This window comes from Eubalaena glacialis, chromosome 6 (genome assembly GCF_028564815.1).
Source record: "Eubalaena glacialis isolate mEubGla1 chromosome 6, mEubGla1.1.hap2.+ XY, whole genome shotgun sequence".
NCBI lineage: Eukaryota > Metazoa > Chordata > Mammalia > Artiodactyla > Balaenidae > Eubalaena > Eubalaena glacialis.
The window spans coordinates 4501957-4529399 of record NC_083721.1 but is presented as its reverse complement, the minus strand read 5'-3'; the positions used below and the strand labels follow the sequence as shown (position 1 = coordinate 4529399).

The window sequence follows — 27443 nt, the reverse complement described above, 5'->3', positions numbered from 1 at the left end:
GGGGATGGGGCAGTGAGGGGAGGGGAAGTGTGGGTGAGGAAGAGGTTGCAGGCGTGGGCAGTGGGCTCAGTCCCCTGGGATCTCTGAGAGGGAATGTCACCTAGACTCAGCTGTCCCAACTGAAGGGCAAAGGAGCTGGACATTTACCATCCACTCTGGTTGGTCCTGGGTGAGGGCTAACGGGGGCAGGTTTGTGGTCCTGCAGCTGCTGGCAAGAGAAGCTGGCAGGCAGAGTCCCAGGAGACTTTAGGGTCAGAGGCACAGAATTATCGGCATCAGCACGATGTACTGCGGCCACGGCACCCCTCCTGCCTGGAGCCATGGCTGGCCCGGGCTGGGCTAATATTTGAGGAATAAAAGAATGATTACTCTCTGCTGCTGAATGTATTTGAGAGCATCATTTTGGCCCACGAGTCACAAAGCAGAGTTTTAAAGCTCTGCTTTAAAATCCTAACTTCCTGGAGTGTTCTAGAATCTAACTCACGAAAGCCTCTGTGAGTCAGTCCGGAGCGAGCCTCTCATTGCTGCGTGTACTTTGAACTTTTTTCTGGAAAAGGAAGATGTGATGTGTAAGCACTGGGAGAAAATGGTTGGGGGGCAAAGAGATTTCGTTTGAGGTTAAAAACAACCACAAAACCTCCTTTGAAAATCGAATGCTCTGAACATAAGGATTTTCAAAACCTTTTGAGTGGCTGGCGCCTTGTGATGTGGAAGAGCAGGGATGCAAAGGTCACAAAACTGCCAAGTTCCTGATCCAGGGACACTGACATGTCATCTAATCCATAACCACATTCACCCAAGTGTGGCTCCCCTGTGTGCGTAAGAATTTACTACCTAATAGTTTGCTTATAGTCTCCATAACATCAATTCTTCAGCATACACAAATTTCAAAAATATATAAAATATTTTTTGTTGTCCTTTGATCAGTAAGTGTATGTACATTTTGGCTCATTCACCCTGTAGGACGTGGGTGACTTCCATTTCCCCACCTCCTTGGTTGCTTCACCCAAATAGGAGATGCTGCAGTGCCCGTTCAGGCTGGGCTGGTGGTGGGGGTGGAGTCCTCACCTTCCTCTCCACGTCTGAGCAGGTACTTCACTTGGAACCTGCTCACCTCTGTGTCTTCGAACGCACGCCCTGTTGTCCTGGGTTATGAACCGTGAGGCTGGCTGGAGAACTGAGAAATCCCAGTATTTGTGTTCAGGCTTCCGGCGGAGGCAGGGACCTGCTGAACCTCAAATCTGAGCCTCACGCTCCAGCCCAGCTTCACCAGAGCTCCGTGGGGGGCTCCTGGGGGTCAGCACAGCCAGTGGTCAATGGTGCCCTCTTCCCGTTTCCTGCCGGTCCTTCAGTCAGCACCACCTCCGATCCCCACCCAAGAGTGAGTGGAGACACAGGAGCCGGGCAGTCCCAGCTCCTCTGGCCAACAACACCTTGATGTATCCCTCAGAGACTTTTTTCTTTATTATTGAAGTATAGTTGATTTACAATACTGTATTAGTTTCAGGTGTACAGCATACTGATTTGGTATTTTTATAGATTACACTCCGTTAAAAGTTACTACAAGAGAATGGCTATAATTCCCGGTGCTGTACAATATATCCTGTTGCTTATCTATTTTATGCATAGTAGTTTGTATCTCTTAATCCCCAGCCTGATCTTGCCCCTCCCCCTTTCCTCTCTCCAACTGTATATACGCTTACTACATCTTCTTTATGCATTACTGTTGATGGACAGTTGGATTGCTTCCACATCTTGGCTATTGTAAATAGGGCTGCTATGAACATTGGGGTGCGTGTGTTTTCTTATTCTTTGGCTATATACTCAGGAGTGGGATTGCTGGATCATATGGCAATTCTATTTTTAGTTTTCCGAGGAACCTCCATACTGTTTTCCATAGTGACTTCACCAATTTACATTTCCACCAACAGTGTAGGAGGGTTTCCTTTTCTCCTCATCCTCACCAGTGTTTGTTATTTGTAGACTTTTTGATAATGGCTATTCTAGCAGGTATGTGTTGATATCTCATTGTGGTTTTGATTTGTGTTTCTCTGATGATTAATGATGTTGAGCATCTTTTCATGTGCCTATTGGCCATCTATATCACTTCTTTGGAAAAATTTCTATTCAAGTCTTCTTCCAATTTTTTGATTGGGTTTTTTTTTTCATATTGTGTTATATGAGCTGTTTATATATTTTGGATATTACCCCTTGTCAGTCATATCATTTGCAAACATTTTCTCCTATTCCAAAGGTTGTCTTTTCATTTTCTCAGTGGTTTCCTTTGCTGTGCAAAATCTTTTAAGTTTAATTAGGCCCCATTTGTTTATTTTTTTGCCTTAGGAAACAGAGCCAAAAAAATATTGCTACGATTTTTGTCAAAGAGTGTTTTGCCTATGTTCTCTTCTAGGAGTTTTATGGTTTTAGGTCTTACATTTAAGTCTTTAAACCATTTTGACCTTATTTTTGTATATGGTAGGAGAAAATGTTCTAATTTCATTGTTTTACATGTAGCTGTCCAGTTTTCCCAGCACCACTTGTTAAAGAGGCTGTCTTTTCTCCATTGCATTTTCTTGCCTCCTTTGTTATAGATTAATTGACCATAGGTGTGTGGGTTTATTTCTGGCTCTCTATTCTGTTCCATTGATCTATGTGTCTGTTTTTGTGTCAGTACCATGCTGTTTTTATTCCTGTAGCTTTGTAGTATAGTCTGAAGTTTGGGAGGGTGATACCTCCAGCTTTGTTCTTCTTTCTCAAGATTGCTTTGGCAATTCAGGGTCTTTTCTGGTTCCATATGAACTTTAGGATTATTTGTCCTAGTTCTGTGAAAAATGCCATGGGTATTTTGACAGAGATTGCATTAAATCTGTAGATTGCTTTGGGTAGTATGGCCATTTTAACAATATTAATTCTTCCACTCCAAGAGCACAAGATATCTTTATATTTCTTAGTATCGTCTTCAGTATCCTTCATCAGTATTTATAGTTTTCAGAGTATTAAGTCTGAAAGGTGAGGTTAAGTTTGTTCCTAAGTATTTTATTCTTTTTAATGTGATTTTAAAACTTTCTCTTTCTGATAGTTCATTATTAGTATATAAAAGAGCAACAGATAACCAAATATTAATCTTGTATCCTGCAACTTTGCTGAATTCATTTATTAGTTCTAATAGTTTTTTGGTGGAGACTTTAGGGTTTTCTATGTAGAGTACCCTCAGTCTTGAAGCTAGTTTTACATTGTCATCTGCCTTCATGCTGTTGATAAGCCCAATGCCATTGTGATTTCTGATTTTTGTCTATGAACTATACATGAGATATTATAAATGTGTTATTATTAGACCTGGTATTCTGAAACTTCATGATGATGTCTCTTTTTTTTTTTATGCTGGATGCTTGGTGAGTCTTTTCAGTCTAGAATTTCAAGACATTCAGTTCTGAGAAATTTTTTAGTAACTGTTCTCTCCTTTGGACCTCCTATTATCCAGATGCTGGGGCCATCCTGTGTGGTCTCTCCTATTTCCCATCTCTTTGTCTTTTGGTTCTACTTTCCATATTCATTTCTGTTATCTTAATTCTAATTTTCAAGAACACTTCTCTGAATGTTTCTCTTTTGATTGTGCCTTATTCTTGTTTCAAAGTTGCATACCTTCTATTACTCTGAGAAAATTATGATTTTTTTTTGAAGTTTTCTTTCAGCTTCCTGCCTTATCTTCTGAGTTCCTTTCCTCAGGGTGTTTGTCATGGTCTCTGTGTCTCACCTAGAGGCTTTTCTCAAATAGCTGGTGATTGTGGCTGTCTTTTTGTATTTAAAAGAGAAACATTACAAGGCTGATTGGAAGTTCAAGGCTGTGTGTACACATGGTACGGAGTATGTTCTCATTATGTGTGTCCATGTCTAGTTTTTGAAACATGGCAATGGTAATGATTCTGTTACCTGACCTGTGGCAGCTATTTTCAGTTGAGTGATCAAACTAAAACACCTTCCCCAGTCTCTTCTCTCCAGCCTGGATCTGTTCACTGGAGCATCCTTTGTGACTAAGGACGTAGCTGTGGACAATGGGATCTAAATGGGGTCTCCTGAGGGATTTCAGGGAAAGTGTATGTTTTCCTGATAAAGGTGGCAGGTGTGGCTGGGATTATAATTTCTCCTCCCTCCTGTGTTTGGTGCAAATGCAAGGCCTTCCACAGGGGCAACCAACTTCTGACCTTGAACAAGAGGTCAGGGGGAACAGCAGAGATCTGACACTGACTTTCCCTGAGATGTTTATCTAATACCAACTTTCTCAAGAGACTTCTTGATATGGAGAAAAATAAACCCCTACTTGTTTGGGCTACTCTAAATCTATAGTTTTCTGTTTACTTGCAGCCAAAAGCATTCCAAATGATGCATCATCATATCTTTGGGGGGAAATAATAGCTTAATAATAATTAAAAAATAGTTTAGGGCGATTTGTCCTTCTTTTCCTCTCCTTGAACTCTCCAAAGAAGAGAAGAACACGTCTAAAAATCTTGTCACTATTGTCTTTGTTGCTGTTATGGACAAGGCGCTTATTTCCAGAGATCAAGGTGTGTCCCTGTTACAGGAATCTAGGCTTTGGTCACCACAGAAGGAACCCCACAAGAGAGGACCACCAGAGGGAGTTTGTATGGGGTAGACCAGAGATCAGCCAGCTAAGGCCTGTGGGCCACGTCTGCCGGTTTCCTTAATAAGGTTTTATTGGAACACAGCCATATGATTTGTTCACATGTCATGTGGGGCTGCTTTCATGCTACAGTGGCAGAGTTGAGAGCATGAGACAGACACCATTTGCCAAAGTCTAAGATACTAACTATCTGGCTTTATACGAAAAAGTTGGCTGACCTCTGGGTTGGACTGTCAGGTGCTAGAGACTAAGGAGGGGGTAGTAAGGGCCAACTGACTAGCAGTGGTTTCTGCCCACCGCAGGAAGCTGCAGGTGGGAGCCATCCGTGGCGGGGATGGGGAGGAGGAGACAGTGGTTCTAAGGAGCCCCCTGCATGTAGACATCAGCCACATCCAGAATCTACCGTCCGTGAAGTCAAATAACAACGTTCCTGCCCCTTACCTTTCCACTCCCCTTGTTTCAGTCCTGGAGAAATCTGGGGCATCATTGTGATCAAGGTGGGGAAATAGAAGTAAATCCAACCACACCTCCCCTTCCCCTCTGTATCTCTGAGCCTCTGGCAGGCCCATTATATTGGATGCCAGAAAGAAGCTTCGACGTTAAAGAGGACGGGACTTATAATACCTAAAAATAAATTTATTGCCAAAAAGCTATTAGAAAAATATAGCTTTGGCCAAGATTTCATTAAAGCATGGGGAAGAGCAATTTGCAGAGCTTGTTTGAAGGCATTTGTATGACAAGAGAAATTTCTATTAAAATGTTATCCCATCCTACAAAGGCTATGGAGGGGAGTTTAGAAATGTCTGGGCAAATTCATATGCATTTATCCTTTGGCTCAGAAAGCCACTCCTAGGAAATTACACAAAAGTTACATTGGGCAAAAATATGAAAAGTAATTCACAAGGCTATTCTTTGGAATGTTACTTGTAATACCAAACGATTGGAAACAACCCAAATGCTCATGGGAAGGGGACTGGGGGTGTGAACCATGGCACATCTGTCCCATGGAATGTGAGACAGCTGCAAAGAAACGAGGATGCTCTTCAAAAGCTTCAAGTGAGGACAACAAGGTGGAGAAAAGAGAGGACAGTGTGCATCTAAGAAAGTGGATCCAGCGCATGCAGGTGCCTCTCTCTCGAGATTGTCCAGGGCAGAAGTCTGCAACATTGAACAGATTCTGCAGCCATGTGAGCACAGCCTCTGTTCCCGCACACACCCCCCTTCTTACAGAGGCTGCCGTAGTTTTCAGGCTTCAGCACATCATTGGTCTGGTTTGTTTTTAAAGACAAGACCTCTGAAGATGAGTTACATGCCTTTATTTCCCAGAAAGCCACAGTTCCGGATTTGCTGACTTTTATTGCAACTGTAAGTGGCCGTCAGCAGCATGCTACTTCATAGGTATTGAAAAAAATAACAAATATAATTAAAACATGTCCTTTAAGGTGATATTTTATTTTATTTTTTTAAATATTTTTAAAAATTTATTCTTTTTTTTTTTTTTTTGGCTGTGTTGGGTCTTCGTTGCTGCAAGCAGGCTTTCTGTATTTGAGGCGAGCAGGGGCTACTCTTCATTGCGGTGTGCGGGCTTCTCACTGTGGTGGCTTCTCCTGTTGCAGAGCTCGGGCTCTAGGCACATGGGCTTCAGTAGTTGTGGCTCGCGGGCTCAGCACTTGTGGCTCATGGGCTCTAGAGCGCAGGCTCAGTAGTTGTGGCGCACAGACTTAGTTGCTCTGGGGCATGTGGGATCTTCCCGGACCAGGGCTCGAACCCATGTACCCTGCATTGGCAGGTGGATTCTTAACCACTGTGCCACCAGGGAAGTCCTTAAGATGATATTTTAACCCTGAGCTGAAAACAGCTTTTCAACAGAAACTCCTGCTATGGAGAGTCTTTTGAAGATGATATCTTTAAATGTCTCCATCATGATTTGGTTTCTACTACCAAAAATGATATAAGTTTGCTACCTATAAAAATAGTTTTGAACCCTTGACCTGGAAACTGAATTTTCTACCTGGGTAAAAATCTTCCAGAGAATTTCAGCTGTTCAAGAAAAATAACAACCTAGAGATAAGTTGTACCTTATGGTTGGTTTGCTGGAGCTACTTATTGACATTCGGGAAGATGAAAGGTTACCATCCACTGTCCCCATTTTACAGATGAGTAAGCAGAGGCGCAGACAGTCACAGTGTTGAGGCAACACACTGCATGAGGCCAGAGCCAGGATTTCAAAATGAGTGAGCTGGTCCCAGACCGTGTGCTCTGAACCACTTCTCCAAGCTGCCTCTTAGCACATAAGTTATGGATAGACACACATATAGGGGTTGAATACTCAGATATATTTTCCTTGATGGGGCAGTTTATCCAAAAATTTCACTAGTCTATGAGAATTCAGGAGCCTTGTAAAGGATGGTGGACCTGGTTTGATTCAAGAGAAACTGCCCATTGCTGAACTGAGCCAATGTGTCTGGTCCTCAGGCCAGTTCTTGGAAAAGCACAGATGCTCAGAAAATAGCCATTCATTTGTTCACTCTCCGGTCTGCCCCTGACACTTGGCCTTCTGGAGAATGGACCGGCTGCCTTCTTTAATAAGCTCCTCCGCCAGAGCAGTCCCAGAATAGAATTAGACAATTGAAAGCTTTATCTAAACCATAAATATCAACTCCCAGCGGTGGTTGCCAGGCGGTGCCTGTGTGTGCATACTTACCCCTCTTTCCAACTAGCCTGTAGGAGTTACACGCCTTGAGTTTTAGCAGTGCCCACTTTTTTACCAGCCAGTCTCAGAAGTCAAGGTGGCATCTGCTCCGCTTTTTCCGCCTGTGTGTGTTGGGGGTGGCGGGTTGGCTTCCAGTGGAAAGCAGAGGGAGGAGGAGGCCGGAGGAGGCCGGCGAGGACCAGGGTGCTGGAGACGCCTCTGTGGGTGGTGGAGGCCCTGCCGAGTACACAGCAGGAGGCATCTGATCTGGGTGCCCGGATGAAAGCGGCATCACCCAGGGACTCGAGGGGTAGGGAGTTTTCCTAGGACGGCCCTTCTGTCCTCCATCAGGGTGGCCAACTTCCGTAACTGGACCGCTCAAACTCCCTTCTCTTCTGGCTTGGGATTGGGCTCCCGACCTGCCCTTCAAGCCAGGATGGGAAGGTTCCCACGGCTGCTGTTGGGTCCGGTGCAGGCCCGTGCTGACCCTCGCCCCTGCCCCCACTCCACGAGGGCCCTGCATCCAGCCTCCTCCCATGGAGCCTGGAGCAGTGTCCCCTCTCCTGCGGGGCTCTGGTGGCGAGGACATCAGCGCAGCTGGTGATGACAGTGAGCGTGACACTTGTTTATGAGTCTGGCCTAATCTGTTGAGCCTTTATATTCAGGCCTCAGTTTATTTGGTTTGTACAGTTTATTTGAATAGACTGAGCTGCACACACTTAGCCAAGTGTCCAATCCGTCTTCACCGCCATCTCCTCCTGCTCTGGATTTGGGCGTCAGTGTTCCCGTGCCCACAGGGTCTCGGATCGAAACTGCGTGGTCTGCAGGGTCTCAGGGCCTCATCCCCGCACTGTGCTGGCCTGGCCCCTGTTATGAGCTGAATTGTGTCCCCAAGATCCATACGTTGAAGCCCTGACCCCCAGTAACCTCAGAATGTGACTGCATTTGGGGGTACAGGGCCTCTGAAGAGTAATAAAATGAGGCTGTCAGGGTGGCCCTAATCCCGTCTGACTGGTGTCCTTTCAAAAAGAAGAGATGAGGATACACAGAGAGACCCTGGGGAGCCCGTGCACAGAGGGATGAGTGCATGAAGGGGCAGCAAGAGGGCTGACGTCTGCAAGCCAAGGAGAGCGGCTGCAGGAGAAACCAGCCCTGCTGACACCTTGATCTTGGACTTCCAGCCTCCAGGACTGTGAGAAGATGAATTTCCGTCGTTTCAGCGCCCAAGCCTGTCGTATTTTCTTCTGGCCGTCCCAGCAAACGAACACCTCCTGCTTATGTGCAGCTCCTGATGGGGGCGGAATGCACACGGCCATTCCAGCTCTGGCCCCCGACCCCTCACTCAGATTCCACAGGTTTCCAGTGTCCCAGGCCCCCCACCCTTCCCGTCCCAACGTCTCGGATCATTTTATGTTGGCAGGAATGAGGAGGGGAGGACCTTCCGGGCTAGCATCGTCCCTATGCTGTAAGATCTAAAAAATACTTGTCCTATTAAGTCTTTTGTTCTTCAGTAAATGAATGTTAATATGACAGAAACACACTGAACACCCACTGTGTGCCGGGCACTGTTCAGCTCTCTTCTTGCACTGAAGGTAGACCTACGAGAAACACATTTCATAGAGTTAAGTTTATTTGTTTTTCACAAATCAAGACACATCCAGTTGGGGCAAAATCGTGACATTCGGGTGAATCAGAAAATTGTGGCTTCTTTTATAGCCAGTTTTCCAAAGGCTAAGACCATCTTGCTGCCTGTCTTCTGAGCACTTGAAACCAAAAGGATTGGGATGTTTTGTACAAAACCTGGCACTTAAGCGTCTGAGGCTTTCAGCTGTGACTCTTATGGTCTCATCTCCATCTGGGCAGTTCATTGATCTCCAAACCTGGCAGCCTCCTCCAGGAAGAGAAGATTTAAGACTGAGCAGCTCCAATCTCCCTTTTGTCCAGAAACCAAGAGGTGTGGCGGGCGCACTCGTTAGGCGCATATTAACGTTCGGTGGTAAGGCTGCGAGACTCTTCTTATAAATCAGAGTTCAGGAAATGGCGTGGGGAAATTTCTTTCCAAAGTCTGCACTCACACTCATTTCTGCAGGAAATCTATTTTGTCAGTGAAGGAGATAAAGTTTGAGGTAATTTTGTCAGTTTCAGACAATAATCTATATTTTCCAAACTTGCAAGCCCAGCCTTTTTTAGGATTGCTGTCAAGGATTAAAACTTGATTGTTTTAAAACTTCAGTTGGCTGCTAACAGTCAGAGGCCCTGATTGGACAGAGCAGGGTGTATTGGAGCTCTAAAAAAATCTTTATCAAGTTCACATCCCACCTTTGTCCGATGTCGGCTTTTCTATAGTTTTTAATGTATTAGGGAACTGTGAAATCGTGTAATACAAGTTTTACTATGAATTATTTTCACAGGTCTTTGTGCTAAGTGGGCAGGTGTGACTGCAATTCAGTGTTTGTTGTGTGTATCACGGCGTGGGTAATGTTGAGTTGACATGTATGGAAATTGATCATTAGATGATTGATTAATGGATTGTTGGAAGTTCGTATGTAGGCTGGATGTTAGCTTTCAACGGGACCCTGAGAAGCTACCATGGTGGGGAAGGGGCAGGGAGTCAGGTCATGTGACCAAGGCTTGGAGGATCCCAGGGAGATATACCTCCTGCCCACCCACCATCCCAGAGGAGGGACGCCATGGGCTCTATGTAGGGCACACTCCGCCGCACTTCAGATATTCAACAAGCTGCTTCATGGAAGAGGGCATTGCTGCAGAGGGCAGGCTAGGTCTCCTGGGAAGCAGTGGGGACCGTGAACTGTTTAGCTGACTGGAAACTCCCTGAGGACAGGCACCGAGTCCCTCTTGCTACCCCTTCATCCCAGGATGGAGTATCATGCCTGGCACAGGGTAGGGCCTTAAAAAAATATTTGCTGAATTAAACTGAGCAAGGAAGAGCATTCCAAAATGAATACCATGAACCTGTGACAAGTTAGGGCATAAGGTAATGAGCTTCCCATCTCTGAGGCATCCAGCAGAAACCTGACCACCTGTCAGGGTGGTTCTAGACAGCAGTGCTACGTTACGGGGAGGCTGGACCACATCGGTGGTCCCCATACCTGGCTGATCATTAGTCATCTTGTTAAGTGCATGAACTCCAGGCTTCATTCTCTGGATTGGAGATTCCGTATATTTTTTTAATTCCTGGAATGATTCCAGTGGACAGAACAATGACCCCCTAGGGTTCATTTCAATTCTTGTGTTTCGTAATATCAAATCTAGTGGTTGCGTTTGGTTATTGTTTTGTTAAGGCAGTTACTATAATTCGCAAGTGACTAAACACATTCAATAAATATTTGATGTGCACTGAATACTTGCCTGGCCCTCTTCTAGGCACAGAGGCTACAGCAGTGAGACATGGTAACAAGAAATCCTGCCGCTTCGAATCTTACAATTTACTGAGGAAAGACAGACAGATCAAGTAAATGTACTGTATTTGGATGGTGGTAGAGGCTATGAAAAATATTAAAACGTGGGCAAAGTCACGCTGAGAGTGTGACTAATTTGTATTAGTGGGGAAGGCACCTTTGACTTGGGAGCTGAGACCTAAAGAAAGAGGGAGTGAGGTACGTGGGGAAGGGTGTGGCCAGCAGGAGGAACAGCCAGTGCAAAGGCCCTTCTTGGGAAGAGCGTGTGCTTGTGTTAGGAGGAGCCCCAAGGAGTTTCCAGCAGGTTGTAGGAGAGGGGGTAAGAGAAAAGCGGGGGGTGGGATTGTTGTGGATGAGTGTGACATGCTTTACTAGGTAAATTAGGAGTTTAGTTTTGGAAAAGCCAAATTGAGATGCCTTTTGTAACATCCAAGGTGAGTGGTCCAGAAGCAGCTGAATCTGCATCTGGAGTTCAAGCAAGAGGTCCCAGATGGACACCTAAATTTGAGAGTCACTTGGGCAGAGGAGATGTGTACAGTCTTGAGATTGGATGCAATCCCCGTGGGGTGGGTCTAGACAGAGGAGGTGGGCTCCAAGGATGGCGACTGAGACACCCCAAAACTTAGAGGCTGGGGAGCGGAAGAGGGATTGGCCAGGGCCCTGAGAAGCCACAGAGATGGGAGGAGACTAGAAGATGGTGTGTCCGGAAGCCGAAGGAAACAGAGTCGTGATCAGTGACAGATCCCACAATGGCCCCAGGGAGTGGAGGTCTAAGGGTTGACTTAGGCATGTGAGGATCATCGTGGTTGATGTAGGGAAGACCTGTTCCCACCGGGTGGTGGGTCCCAGTGGGAACAGGAGGAGAAGATTCGCCGTCAACTCTTTTAGGGGCTTTATTGTAAAAGGAGTGCAGAGAGATGGGGCCGAGGTGGGAGGAAGATGTGGGGTGAAGAATGTTGTGTGTCATCTTTCTTAAGATGGGAAATATCACAACCTGCTTGTAAGGTGGATGTGGTCCTGGTAGAGGAGGGAAAAACTGACGATGTGGAGGAGGGATGGGGGAGTTGGGGGTGTATTGTCCTGAGTGGTCAATGGGGTGTGGGTCCACTGTCCGTGGAAAGGGCTGGAATTAGGAAGAGGTGGATCTGTCTCTACTTCTTCAGCATCTGTCATATTTGATGGTGATACCCAAGGGCAGTCACATGTTTGTTGGAGATTTTGCCAAGGTTAATACGTTGCAGGTTTTTTTTTGCTAGGTCTTAGTTTCTCCCATCTCCAAAATGTTCTGGAAGGTTTCCGTGTGGCTGTTCTGTACCCTAATTAGGAAAACATCTGTATTTTGCTGGCATAGACGCAAAAGAGAGATGCATCCGTCATTTCTCTTCTGGGCTAGCATTCTTTCAAAATATCTGGACGCCATAAATAATGTGGAGATTTAATGTCTTTCCTGAGAGAAATTTACTTGGAAGGGCTTTAAAAAATCTTTCCAGCAGAGAATGATATCTTTGATCGCCATATGCCTATTAAAATATTTTTTTTCCTCGTGGGTTTAATAAGAAGAAAAAAAAAACCAAAACCTTTTACGAACCACATAGAAATGTCTGTTTCTTAAATGGCTGGACTGAAATTAGCAAAGGGTAGCAAATCTGAAAACAATGGCATTTTTGTGTTATACATTCCAAGTTTGGGCCTATCAGATCAGCATGCAAAGAGGTTCTGTAAAATGGAGATGCCATTTTAGATTTTAAGATGTCGTCCTAAAGGCTAGGTCACAGCATTTCACACAGAGATGCATATGAGGAATCTTAGATTATCAATCATTACCATTAACATACCCATGTACAGTCATCACTGCTGCTAGAAGGTGTTTGTACCCTTGTGATACTTAGGACTTAAATCACAATTTCTGCTTTCAAAGCACTTAATGATAGTATTGTACGTGTATTTTCACTACACGTACATGGAGTTTATTTCAAATAAACGCTGAGAGGCTAACCTCGAAAAGCTATTTGGCCAGGTCAGTTTCAGATTCAGTGCAGTTATGATGCAGTCATTTGTATGCTCAAATGCAAAATAATATGATTGGCAGTCCATTTCCCTATTAGGAAATTTACTTTCCTAATTCTTTTGTGTTTTACACAGTATTAAAATCGATTATAGTACCTTGATAAATATCATCATAAGCAGGGGGAGTTTTTTTTCTTTAAGAGTGTTGATTGGAGTGAGAAGGGGCTTAGAAATTAAACTTTTAATTCAGTGGAAAAACCTCAAATAAGTCAACTACAGTTATTTGTGCTTTATTCCTCACCAGTCCTATAGCCAATTCAACAGAGACTGAAACCCATTACAGAAGAGAAGGCTGGTCTTGGGTCTGAATGTTAGGTGATAAATTCCGTAAGGGGCCCATATCTTCTGTCTCCCTGGCCCCGGCATGTGGTCACCACTCACTAAATATTCACTGAAAAAAAATGAATCTTCCCAAGAAAACTGAAACAGGATTCCGAAGAGCTATTTGTACACCTACATTCATAACAGCATTATTTACAGTAGCCAAAGTTGGAAGCAACCCAAGTGTCCATTGATGGATAAATGGACCAAAAAAAAAAAGTGGAATATACATACAACGGAATGTTATTCAACCTTAGAAGGGAAGGCAATTCTGACACCTGCTACAACATGAATGAAACTTGAGGACATTTTGCAAAGTGAAATAAGCCAGGACAAATACTGGATTCCAGTTACATGAGGTCCGTAGAGGAGTCAAATCTATAGAGACAGAAAGTTGAATGGTGGTTGCCAGAGGCTGGGGGAGTGGGGAAGAGAGGGTTAGTTGTTTAGTGGGTACAGAGTTTCTTTTTTTCTCTTGATTTTATTTATTTATTTTTGGCTGCACCGCGTGGGATGCGGGATCTTAGTTTCCCCACCAGGGATCGAACCCAGGCCCCCTGCAGTGGAAGCGCGGAATCTTAACCACTGGACCATCAGGGAAGTCCCTAGTGGGTACAGAGTTTCTGTTTGAGATGATGCAAAATTCTGGAGATGGATGGTGGTGATGGTTGTACAACAATGTGAATGTCTTAACTCTGCTGAACTGTACACTTAAAAGTGGTTAAGATGCTAAATTTCATGTTTTGTGTATTTTACTACAATTTACAAAATGAATCTTGATACCTAGAATAATAGTGAAGAGTAACCATTTTATAGTAATAGTAACTTGAAAATCTTGCCCGTTGCTGCAGTGAGTATATATGCTTTATCTTTATTTTTTTTCACATTTACTGAAAATTGTAACAATATTTGAATGTTGGGAGCCAGGATGAAGTTAATCCCATATCTTTTTTTCTGCAAGTTCAGATCTGAAATGGCTTTCCATTCAAAGTTATCAACTCTTGAGCAAAAGGGAAAATTTAGTGAAACTCCAGAAATGTCTTGAGGGTTCAGACATTACGCCTTTGTTGAGAATCTGTTTAAACTCTTTTGAAAAATGTGCATGAAGAACCGATTTTTAGCTAAAGTGATGTCTCCTAAAATCCCTGGAAATGTGTAGTGGGTTTTGGAGGGAGCGGCTGTAGTCATCTCTTTGGGGAAGAAAAGGTTGACTTGCCCTCTGCTAATAACACTTTCCCTATTTAGCCCTTCCCCCCACAATCACCAAAATAAGGAGACAGACCTGCTTTTGCCCTTTTTAATAGTGCTTTCTGAGAAGTAGTTCGGCGCGAATTTTCCTTTCTGTGGGAAAAAGGATCATGTTTATTGGCATCAGTGAATGAGGTCCATCCAGCCTTGTGACTCTCATCCATGTCTGTTTAAATATCCGCTTTCATTCTTCAATCGGTGGGATTGCATCCTGCCAGCAGGCAGACTGTGTAACCTCAGAGGCTGAGGGGAACTCCGCAGCCCAGGGAGGTCCCTGGGGCCCTGACAGCCTCCATAGAAAGGGTGCCCCTTGTGTTCTTTCTCTGCCTCCCTAGCCTCCTCCCGAGTTTGCCTGCAAAGAGGGAGGGGCTGGCCAGGCAGGTGGAAGCATCCAGCCTACCTGTCTCTGAATTTCCCCTTGCAAACATCGAGGTACTTTCTGGCTTCCAGCTCTCACTTCCAGAAGCTTGGTGGACGCGAGGCTGCTTAGAGCAGCTCCCCTTGTAGTCCGTGATCCCTGGAGACTGTGCTGCCATGTGTAGCCCTTGGCAGACAACCAAGTACCTTCTTCAGGTGTGATGGCAGCTACTCTGTGAGCTCTGAGCCCAGAGGTGAAGTGGCTCTGGGTTCTGGCCCTGGCTCTGCTGGACCAAGGGCAGCCCTGCATGCGTGATCACACCCTTGGACTTGAGTGCAGATGTTGTCTCTAATTCTCAGCAGTCTGAACGGATGGCTGGAGCCTTGGAATATTAAGGGAAACAAACCCAGGGTCAACTCTCACATGTAAGGATGAGACCCGACGATGGAGACCCCCCGGTGCAGCTTTGTTAGGGCAGTGGCCTTAGAGTATTGTTTTCTTTCTCAAGTGTACTCTAATGCTATTGCTAAACCACTGTTAAAAATTGTCCTCAGAGCCCAGGAGTCGCTGCGATTGGGAGACCCTGGAACTCACTAAAACCCCGGGGAGGGCTTGGACCCTGAGAAAACCCAGGCCGGAGAGAGCAGAAACTTACTGGACTTACGTCTCTTGCGACAGGGTGCCCTCAGTGATGTTTGGGCACCATTCATTCATTCAGCAAGCTTTATTGAGCACTTACTGTGTGCCAGGCGCTATGCTCAGAGCTAGCGACACAAAGACACTGGGGTGAGCCAGGGAGGTGGAAGGGGAGAGAGGAACATGAACAGTTTTAGAAACATTCTGGAAGTAGAATAGATAGGACATACTGACTCTATGGTGGGGAAGAAAAGACAGGGTGAGTGAAAACTGCATTCCTGGCTTTGGGATTAGAGCGTTCCCGGATGGATCTGTGCCTAGTTCCGGCCAAGTGCAGGTGCTGCTGACACAGGGCACCCCCAAATGTTTCAGTGCATGCTCACGTCCATCTCAGCATCACCTGCAGCAGGACCAGCCCCGGTGCACGGGGAAAGGCTGCGAAACACACAGGGGTGCCAGTTCTGGAGCTTATGCACGTTACTTCTGGGCTGCGTCCACACGAGCTGCAGTGCGGCGACTTGGAGTGTAAGTCTGTTGGGGAGTTGGATGCGTGTGCTGTTTGGCACAGTGATGTATTTGAGAAGTCAGCCCTGTAGCAAGAGGAAAACAAGTCACACTGCCCCTCTCTGAGAAATTGAAACACCCCCATGTGCCAGGCACTGTTCTGGGTGTATCACACATACATGAGGGGCATCTCACGTGCCCCTTAAGGTTCCACGGCCAATAGGAGTGTCAACTGCAAAAAAAAAAAAAAGCATAACATAAAAGTTGAGAGTTATGTTTTATTTGGCGGACAAAACTGAGGACTTAAGCCCAGGACACAGCATCTCGGGTCACTCTGAGGAACTGCTCTGAAGAGGCAAGGGGGGAGCCGGGATATACAGGAGGAGTTTTTGCAGCAAAGACCAGGTAGTCAGAACATCAAAATATTATTGTTAATTGAAGAAAACCAGACATCTCAACTTAACGGATTTAGCGCTTTTCTATGTATGGGAAGATGCAAGAGTCTGGGTTCACTGAAATCATTCCTTTGATGTGCACCTCAGCTACCTGGGGCCATATCCTGTGCTTTCTCATCCTGAGTTTCCTCAGGGCTCACCATCAAGGAGGCTGTAATGTGATGGCTTGATGGCTATAACAACCTTTGTTTACTGATATGGCAGGTGGTATTTTTCATTCACAGGAGGCTAAGCCAGGGTTCAAATCCAGGTCTAACAGACGCTAAAGCTGATATTTTTCATGCCACTCTGCTTTAGAGAAAGTGCAGGGTGCATCCTGGGACCACAGGTAGAAAGTGAACTTGAAACCAGCATCCCATGAATGGACATAGTTGCAGCACATTTAAGGGCATCAGCTGTGGCGTGTGATAAAATCTCCTCCCCCCACCGTAGAAATCCAGCCTTTCCGCTCCTCCTAACAGGGATGGGTTGTTTGAAAAGTTAGAAAACTCAATCACAGAGCAGCCTCTCCCTCCAATAACTGTCCCGTCACTCTGGTGACAGGTTTCAGCTGCAGAGGTAGTGGCAGCTCCCGTGTCCAGAAGGATTCTGATTTCGGGGTGACTTTTAGTTTCCTAGACCGCCACACTTAACCTTCCTACAGCCTACAACCTCTGCAGCCGTCCTCAACCTGCCAAGCCCTAAGCGTTCAGTGGAAAACTGCCACCAAGTTCAGTTCAGACAGCCAAGCTGCTGTCCCTCCTCCTCCCCAGCATCCTTTCGGCAGTTGAGGTTTCCCAGCAGCCAGGGAAGCCATCCGCAGGTCTCTGGGCTGTGTTTTTCTAGCAAGAGCCCCATCTGCGAGAGGGAAGCACGTGCACGAACACACACACACGCACACAGAGCCTGAATAGATTGTATAATCAAGCCCCTCGTAGCTAACTTCGGTAACATCTGTTTGTGTTAAGTGGAGCCCTTTGAAAATGATTTTTTTTCCTCCTCTATAAAAACAACCTTAATTTTAGAACGTGGAGAAATGGCGCGTGGCAATTATTTTTGCTTCCTTCAACAAGGCGTGTTTAAGTAAATGAGATTCATTTCCAGAATTGAAGCCCCAAGAGAACCTGATTAACAAGATCAGCACCTACAATCCCATGTCACAACTGTGGGCACACAGCCCTGCGGAGCCAGGCCGCAAAGGACCCCGCTGCTGTGCGCTCTGCTTGCTGGCAGACTTCAGCAGATGGGTTGCTAATGTAATTAGGAATCGTTGTGTTAAATGAGCCATTATTGAAATTATCTGCTAATTTTCCTGTCTATTAACCTGCTGAAAAAGAGGCAGTGATATCTGAGGAATCTCAAGCTGCTAATCACTAACTAGACGCGGAACCAGTTCTTCTCCTTAATGCCACCTTTTTCCTTATTACAGCAATTAGCAAATGGCTTTCTGTGGGGTTATTGCCCAGTGCATCAACCGAGAATTGAGAACGGACAGTGGGAGCCGTGCACAGTCTGGAGGTTTCCACGGGTGGTGAACCTGTGGGGAGGGAGCTCCTCCGACGGATGTCTAGTCTCTCTGGGGCACAGGAGGCAAGGCTTGTGTGAGCCAACCTTCCCTGTTCCTCTCTACCCGGAGGCACTGGTCAGGGCAGGGCAGCAAGGCAGGAGGGAGGAGAAGACTAATACAGGGCAGCGCTACAGGGAATCCTGGAGGTGGCGCAGGGCACACTCAGAGCCGTCCGCCCGGGGATCAGGACGTGGAAGCTTCATCCGTCAGCTGTGTATTTGGGGTTCAGGGCTGCGCCCAGCAGTGAGCGTTCATTCCTGGGCACTTCAGGCCTGACATGGATGCTGGAGGGCTTTTTTTTCTTTCTTTTTTTTTTTTGCAGGTATGACTAGGGCTTTACTGGGAATCAGACAGGGCTGGGAAGGAACCACACTGCACCCTGGATGCTGGAAGAGCCCCAGCAGCTGGAGTGAGTGTGGCGCCAGGTGGAGGACACCAACAAACTCCCCCCACCCCATCGTCTTGTTCCTACCTCTGGTTAGCCTTGGATATTTAAGAGGAAGTGTGTGATCATATAACAACTGGGAAGTTAAGTTAGCCACCCTAGCCAATTCTAGAAAAGCTAAATAAAGTCTGTGCACAAATGTATCAGGAGTTTGGCCCTGTGAATTCTCTCCAGCTTCTTGGCAGGCTTGCCTTCTTTATCAGCTTTCCACTCCTAGGTGGAGTTCATGTGTATTTCCTCCCTATCTTATGGACCAGGTGATTATCGAATTCCTATCAAAGGTAGTCATTATGGAGATTGTTCCAAAGACTAAGAAAAAGGGCTTTGCCCTCAAGCAACTTACAAGCTCACTGAGAGGAAACCTGTGCACCTCGGAGAAATGAGAGGCCAGTAAACGGCATCAGACAAGGGAGGGGGCCAAAAATCAGGGCACGGCTGTCAGAGGAGAGGAATGGATCAGGGCCGCCACTGAAAGGCCTTTTGGAGGATGTAGGACTGCCTGGGTCTCAAAGACAGCACTGTGTGTGGTTTGTAATTAACCTCCGCTCGCTGGCAGAGAGCATGAGAGGTGGCTCATAATTGCATCAAAACAAAAGGAGGAAAATAAAACCCCATAAGATGTGCCATTTTAAAAACAAGTAAGCGGCTTCCCTGGTGGCGCAATGGTTAAGAATCCGCCTGCCAATGCAGGGGACATGGGTTCGAGCCCTGGTCCGGGAAGATCCCACATGCCGCGGAGCAACTAAGCCCGTGCACCACAACTACTGAGCCTGTGCTCTAGAGCCCGCGAGCCACAACTACTGAGCCCGCGTGCCACAACTACTGAAGCTCATGCGCCTACAGCCCGTGCTCTGCAACAAGAGAAGCCGCTGCAATGAGAAGCCCGCGCACTGCAACAAAGAGTAACCCCCACTCACCGCAACTAGAGAAAACCCGCGCGCAGCAACGAAGAACCAATGCAGCCAAAAGTAAAAATAAAAAATAAATAAATTTAAAACAAACAAACAAACAAAAGAAACAAGTAAGCTTTGTCTAGGCAGAGCAGGGCATGGCGATATAGAGTCCTGACTGTCCCCTAAAGGAATCTTCCTGGAGAATCTGTTAGCTTCAAATCGCTCCAGAACCGGCCCTGGCCAGAGGTTCCTTGGAGTGTCATGGAGTTTGTGTCAATGGCCACCGATGACTGACCTGTCTCCCCACCTCCTGCTGCAAGTTGCGTGTGTGATCAGCACTAACATTTATTACTCGCTTCATATGACTGAATTTACTCCTCACAGGCATCCTGTGAAAGAAGTCAGCCGCCCCCTTCCTGCATGAGGCAGCAGAGGGACAGGACAGGAGGAGGACTTGGTCTTGGTCCCAGGCCTTGTGTGCTCTGTCACTGCCCAGCAACATGAAGAGCCACAGTGACGTGAGGACAGGACTGCCCTCCTGACATGGAGAAAAATCTGGGCACCATCAAAAGCTGTCCGGTTCTCACCCAGCAGTGACTCGTGCATAATGGCTGTCCTTGTTTCGTGATTATTTTATCAAATTTCGTTCTGCAAGTTTGAGTGGGACTTCTAAAATTGGGGAATATTGTCAAAGAAGCATCCTTCAAAGAAGAAAGTCTTCATTTAGAGGGTAATGGGATTTTCACACCTTGTCTTTTCTTGTCTTCTGGAAAAGGTCATCTAAGATCTTTTGCCCTCTCCACATTTTGTGTAGAATTGGTCGGTGCACCATGCAGGTTGCTTTTATACGTCAATAAACACATTCCATTTGTCTGGACTGTGCATTTTTCCTATTTATTTATTTATTTATTTATTTATTTATTTTTAACATCTTTATTGGAGTATAATTGCTTTACATTGTTGTGCTAGTTTCTGCTGTATAACAAAGTGAATCAGCTGTACATATACATACATCCCTATATCTCCTCCCTCTTGCGTCTCCCTCCCACCCTCCCTATCCCACCCCTCTAGGTGGTCACAGAGCACCGAGCTGATCTCCCTGTGCTATGCGGCTGCTTCCCACTAGCTATCTATGTTACGTGTGGTAATCTCTATTCAGTGGAAGTCTCTCAGTCCCCTACTTTTTCATTCATTCAACAGCTGTTCATTGAGCACCTAGGTCGCCCTGGGCACTGTCCAAGGTGCTGGATGGAGAAAGGCTGCCGAACCGCACGTGGGCCCCACTCGCACGGGGGTGCCCTGTGCTTGGATGCTCTCTGGAGAAGACAGGCTCCAGTGTGTACATGATGCACAGTGGGGACCCGCTTCTTCCATCAAAGAGCCCTGAGATTGGCAAAAAGATGGGAGCGGTGAAAAGCCAGTGACCATTAGGATACAGGACGCTTGCTCCTTGTGGAGACAGATTTTTGTCTGCTTTCCTGAATTCTGGAAGAAATGGCATGTGGGTTCTACAGGAGGCTGCTTAGTGTAGGGAAGGAAGTGGGGACTTCCAGCTCTCGGCGGCCTTTCTGCATTTCTTGTTGTAAAGCAGGGATGATGTTTCTTACACGCTTCTGAATCATTTTCAGTTGGGCTTCGAAAGTGCAAAGCATATCCCAATTTTGTATGTATTTTCAGTGTCCCTTTACGGGGCTGAACGACATGCTCTGTGGTTAGACTGTTGTGTGTACTTGGAGCTGAACCCAAGGAGACAGGAAATGATGTTGGAAATTCCCAGGATAAGGACGCAGCAGGGGATGTTCAGTGAGTGGAGTAGGGGTGAGGCATCCAGAAGAATTCTCCACCCTGAGCCTTTGCCTGTCAGTGGTTTCAGGGTGGATCCTGCAAAATTTATAGGGCAAGCGACTGTATTTTTTTTTCCTTTGCAGTTGAGACTGGGACTTGCAAGGGAAAATCATGGCCCTGGCGAGAAGTCAATGTGAGAAAAGTCCGTTTCCAGGTCATCGCACAGAAAAAAGGTGTTGGCAGCTCAGAAACATTACTTGAAGCCCAACTCAGAGCATTTACTGCTCTCTAGAAATCCATTCCTTACCTGGCTTTGTGGCTGCCTCATTTATCTGGGCCATCTCTCGCCTCAAATCTTATCCTCTAGGAACAGCAGAGGTGATGACCAACTTGGTTGAGCCGTGACTCCAAATTGAATTTTCTTGAAAGCTGGCTTCTGCTGAAACAGCTGGGGAGTATGGCTGTGCCAAACGCCTGGCAATTAGGCGTCTTCTGTGTAAAATAATGCCGTCTATGTTTGGGTGTAACTTTCTGTTTTGTGTCGCCTGCCTCTGCGAGGAGGGATAATGTGCAGCGTGGCAGAAGTGAGGACGGGCGTGTATAAGAGGACTTGGTTCTGATGTGCGATGCGGAGGCTGTAGGTGGGATTCCACACCCAGGAGAGCAGAATGAAATGTCTGCAGAGAATGGGGCCGTTATGCCCAGGACAGTGGTCCTGTGTCTGCTTTGCCCGGGGCTGGCTGTGCAGGAGCATTGTGTGTGGATGTGGAATGCCATCCTGGGAATCGGCTGTCAGGTGGCCTGGCCTTTCCACAGGCATCCTGCTGGGCTGTTGGGTGCATGTTTGCCAGTGAGACCCAGGAAAGGCTTGTTAAAACGGCCTGCTTTCATGACTGCCGTGAGCCTGGAATTCTGGGCTTTTTGGGTTTTTCTCCTTTCTTCTTCATCTCTCTACTACTTTCACCAAAGCAACTTGAAAAGCTCATCTTGCCTTCAGGAACCTTTTAAATCCAGGACATGTAGACGGCACTGAGGACGCAAGGCCATGTGAGTTACATATATTATTAGGTCAGCTTGGACTACGTCTGCTGTCAAGACAATGAGCTTCATTCCAATGATGGGTGAGGTTCCGGACCTTGCTGATTTCCCATTGTCCATATGTGATATTGTGAAGAAACACACATTTATACAAAGAAATAGGTATTTGGTCTTTGTTCCAGTTCCTGGCTCAGGGCTCCTGAAACCCTTGGGACTTCCTCGGTGATAAGGGTGATAAAGGTGTCTTTTGTTTTTCATAACAAGTCCCTTTCAACCACACCTGCGTGTGGTCAGTGAGCTGGCTATTGGAAAGCCCTGAAGGATGGGGAACCAACCCTGAGAGTAGAAAGTTGGAACTTTCAGCCTCATTTCCAGGGAGGGGAGAGGGGTTGGAGGTTGAATCAGTCACCAATGGCTAATGATTTAATCAATCATCGCTACAGATGAGGCCTCCATAAAAATCCTAAGTGGCAGGATTAAAACAAAAAATGTGACAGAGAAAGTGATAGGATTAAGACAAATGTGTACAGTTGGATGTAAATGAGATAAACCCATCTCTTAAAAGAACTGAAGTTAAGGAGTTTTTTTAAAAACACGAAGGGATTCTGATATGAGTGCCCACTGAAAATTAGAGCATTTAGGAGCAGAAAGAAAGGGAGAACTCTGCCTGGTATGACTATCTGGCCCAGCCCCGTGGACCTGCAGACAGATCTCCACCTAATTTTCCTTGTTACCAACTGTTCCGTGGTGCATGTGAGGATTCCTCGGCATCCCCAGTTCCCCTCCTGTAAAATCCAAGTTCATGCAGATTTAGTTGGGCCCTTGGAATGTTTATGTGAAATTCAGGTGAAACCCAATCCAATCCAAGTTGTGGCTTGGGAGCTCGGGCTGTTGAACATCAAATATTTGAATGGAGAACAAGCTAATATAATTTTTTAATTGCGTTCTGTCTGAAATCAATCCAAACATCTCTGTAGTGAGGCCCTGCAACTTTTCTAGTGACTGTGTTCGTAAAGGGAATTAAGAGAACTCATTTCCTAAAGCTACGACGCACGAAGGGGCATTTATCGTCTCTCTGTTCAGCGTGGAAGCCCCAAAACATGTTGAGCAGAAAAAGGCAGACCTTCCTCTCGCTCCCCTGACAAAAACCCCACATGATTCCATTCATATAATGTCCAGGAACCGGTGAGATCAATCCCTGGTAATAGGATTCAGAAAGTGGTTGCCTCTGAGAAACAGGAGGGATTGACTGGAAAGGGGCATAAAGGGACCTTCGGGGAATAAGAGGAATTCCTGTATCTTGGTTTGGGAGAACACCATGCCAGAACTCACCAGTGGAAAATCCAAGATCTTCCGTTTTTATTTGTGTGTAAATGATAACTCATTAAAACTAAAAAAAAGTGGTACCTCTGACAGGTGTTCCCAGGTGCTGTGCAGCAGAGATGAGGGACACCCGCTGCCAAGAGGAGTCTGGGAAAACGTCCTGGATGTGTGGAGGGAGAGGAAGGGGTGAATGAGGATATCCAAGGGAGACTGGAAAGGCAGGAGGAAGGCCACCCCAGCCAAGTGACAACCTGGCCAAGAGCCCAGAGAAAGGGCTCTGGCTTGGTTACCAAGTACCAGCAGCTGAAAAAGGAAATCCCACTTATTCCACTGAATTTACCTTCTTTTAAGGTTTAGTGCCTATCTGAGGCTAAACTGACTCCACCTCGCCCATGCAAGCTTCACGACAGACTGTGTTCAGGGTTCAGTTTTCTAACAGCTTTTTAAAAGTATTTCTAATCGATATAAGTTTTTTCCAAGTAATACATTGTTCTTGGTACTTAATTTTTAAAAAAAGTAGTCAAGAGTGTTGCCTTATTCAAGTAACCTGATGGTTTCTCTGTTTTTCCCTTAAAAATAAAAGCTGCAGATACTTGTTGACACTGGAAGCAGCAACTTCGCCGTGGCCGGGGCCCCGCATCCCTTCGTCGACTCATACTTTGACACGGAGAGGTGAGTGATGGGTCCGTGCCTGGCATGGCCGGGCTTGGGGGCACCACATGAACACTTCAGAACACACAGGGAGAAAGTCACCAAAACGCTGTTTCATTTTGAGGGGGATATATTCATGTATATATTTGTGTATGTGTGTATATATTTGTGTGTATGCGCATACAGTGGTCTGTATATATGTATGTATTTGTGTATGTGGAGGTATCTGTGTGTACGTGCACATGGTGGTGTGTATATTTGTGTGTGGTGTGCACGTGTGGCACGTGTATATGCATATGTACATGTGTACATCCATTCCAGATGAATCCACAGGAGGATTCTCCTAATAACCTTGGTGTGTTCTCATGAGCCCCACTTTATAGAAACTCAGTCAGACAGCAGTTTTGTAGTCAGACCCGAGTTGCAGGGAGCAGGTGACCCTTTGATGTTTGTTGGGCCCCTCTAGTCCTAACTTGGAGGTGCGCCTGAGCGGGGCAGGGGGCGTTGGAGGTGAGCGTGAGACTTCCGGGCAGCAGCCTGGCGTTGCTTGGAAAGGCACCTTTGCATCACCCTGAAGATCGGTGGCTTCGGTCAAGGTGTGGTTCACTGAAACAATTTCTGTGCCAGGAGGTGTTTATGACAAGAGGAATCCATGACTCACTTGGAAAGGATGTATTGTGAACACAAAGCACTCAGGCCTGAGGCAGGGCTGCAAGCTAGCAGCTGTGGGCAGGGGTGTGAGGAAGGGTGGAGCCCAGATAGAAGTCTCTGGAATAAGACCAGTCTGCGTGTCCAGGCCCTGGGACTCCTGTGTGTCACTGTTCGTCTCTGGAGGGGCCCGTGGGGTCAGAGTCACTATCCCCCGGGTATCTATTGCTGCCCTAATGCTGTGCACATTTTAATTTCACATCTATTTTTGTGACCCTAGAATTTAAACAAAACAGATAAGACAAGTAAGCTGACGTGTGGTTTGCTTTTTAGGGTCGTGAGCTGGCATATCACATTTCCCTGCTGCGAATCTTCTTCGTGTCTTTCCTTTCTCACTTTCCCTACCCACAGTCTTTGGTTCCGGGGAATAAACCCCAACTTCAGTTGGGGGGAAAAAAAAAAAAAAGGAAGGAAACATACGAGGGAAAGTAACAACTGGGAAGGTTCAGCGAATCCCGGGCAGCATCAATAAGGCAGGAGACGTTATACAGAAGTGATCATCTCTCTTCTGCCTATGCATCTTGGTCTCCATTTTGGTGGCACAAAGATGTATGGTCTCCTGTGTGTCCAGCTGGAGGAAGTGGTAGTTGGTGCTACATGGGCCCCTGGGGCTACAGTGATATCTGGCTGGCCCCTCCTTCAAGGAATCTGTAGCTTAGTTTATGACTCAGCGTGTTGATAACCTTTAATCACTGAAATTCTGGATGAAACTCCTGGCTTGTGATTGCTTTGTGAAGACAAATATGTGCCCTGAAGTTGTTACTGTGACCTCAGATGCCTGTAAATTGGGGCAAGGGGTGTGCAGCCAGGGGAAGGAGGTTGACTTTTGATCGCTGGCTGCCCTTTGCCCTTTCCCACTCAAACTGTGGTTCGTCCAGATCCTCTGCCCCAAACAGCCCGCTCCCCTCAACCACTTCATCATGGAACAGAAGTCAGTCCAAACCTCTCATTTTTATTCATGTAGCACAGGAGGTCCAGGAACCAAGAGATTGGCCCAGGTTCAGGCTTCTAGGACAAGAGGTCCCAAACTTGAGCCCTGGCACCCCCTCTATAGAGTGAGTGCTTTGTAATGCCCTGAACTGAAACGCAAAGGTAGTGTAACTTATCTTCATATGTAATTCCAAACGCACTGATGCAATATGCAGGGGTTTGGGGGTGCGGGGTAAAAGGAGGGAATTCACAGGAAGGTGATGAGTACCTCAATGTGTAAACACCCTGGGTAGGATACACGTGAAGTTGGAGGATGCCTGAGGCTTTGAACATCACCCCAGACATGCGGCGCCCAGTGCAGACTGACAAATCAGATTAAAATAGACTCAGACACCCAAAGCAGCTTGGTTTGGTGATGTGAATTTCCCAGATTGGTGAAGAATCTTAGTAAAGTTTCCCCCTGAAAATATCACCTTCCTCAATTTACACAGTAGAAACGCAGTGTATGTTAAACTATGTCAAAGATGTTTATCCTGGTGGCAAGGCAATTCCAGCTCTATGTTTTTTCCACTCTATGTTTTTTCCTAGTCTATACATTCACGCAGTTTCCCCACGCCTACTGGGGGCTCTGCCTGCGGTAGAGACAAAACAGACATCCCTGGAGCTCAGTTACATCTTTAACAGTTTTCCTCCCCAGAGCAATTTTGTTTTCCATCACACATCTGTGGACACATGATACAATAAAGCAACAGTACAGCACAGTAAAGCCAAGTTCTGGGTCATGTGTATATCCACTTTACAGATTTAAATGTGTAAATCTAACACCATGGGTGGGTATTTCCTTCCCAGTAGGTAAGTGGCACAGCCAGGGGTCAATAAAGGTCAGAGTGTGCTTTCAACCCGGTTACCCTTTTGCTATGCAGATGCAGTTATGGAAATGTACAAGGGTAAATAATAGTCAACATTACAAATATTGTGTACAGTGTCATTTAATAAGTGTACAATGTTTAATCGATGGTAGACAACTGGGTGTCTTTCTCATTTGCCTTCTACTTTGTTCATTGTCGTGTTGAACCATGGTTCTCTTTCAGCCTTCAGTGGGACACATCCTTCTAAGCTTCCTGCTAGCCAGTTTTGGGTTCAGGTGGCAGATGGCTTTTGTCTTTCATACTTAAAGGTTGAGCTCCTCTGGCTCTTTTGCACCTGATTTAATGTGAAGACTCCTGGGAACATGCATAGCTCCCATGATGGCTAGGCCTGCCCTCCTGCTAATCCCACAGAAGAATTCAGGGCTCCCTCCCAGCTTTCTGAGCACTCAAGGTTCTCATCCATTTCTCCTTTCTGAGCAAATAAAGAGAGATGTAGCAGAACCTGCAAACATTCAGGAGAAGCCCCAGACTCCCCTGCATTGTCAGTTTCATCCCATTGGCACCTCCATCATTCAGACTTCAACCTGCCTTCCTCATTTGCAAGTATTGTTGAAATTTACTTAGTACCTTTAGAACATGACCCATTTTGGACCTCTAGCCCTGGTACTGCCTTTCTTTTAAGGAGATCTCTTCTTCAATAGGGCTATCAGGTTTCTTCTTAACTGAATCAAATGTAAAACATCGCATTTCTGAATTCTAGGCAAGTTCTGTTCCTAAACAGCATCCCTACTAACACATGTGTTTTGTAGGCTAAATACTTGCTTAAATTTATAGTAACCTTTCTTTCTCTCCTTTCCTCTGTTTTTTTCTCCGCGCTTCTCATAGGCTTATGTCAACACAGATTTATTATTATAAA

The 27443-nt window shown here is 46.1% G+C and overlaps 1 protein-coding gene across 1 annotated transcript in view; it reads left to right on the top strand.

Moving 5' to 3' along the window:
* Window positions 1-27443, top strand: part of BACE2 (beta-secretase 2) — an 85530-nt gene that overhangs the window by 9851 nt on the left and 48236 nt on the right. The window contains exon 2 of the mRNA XM_061192855.1: window positions 23953-24041. Coding sequence (XP_061048838.1) covers window positions 23953-24041 — 89 coding nt within the window. The remainder of the gene's footprint in view (window positions 1-23952; window positions 24042-27443) is intronic.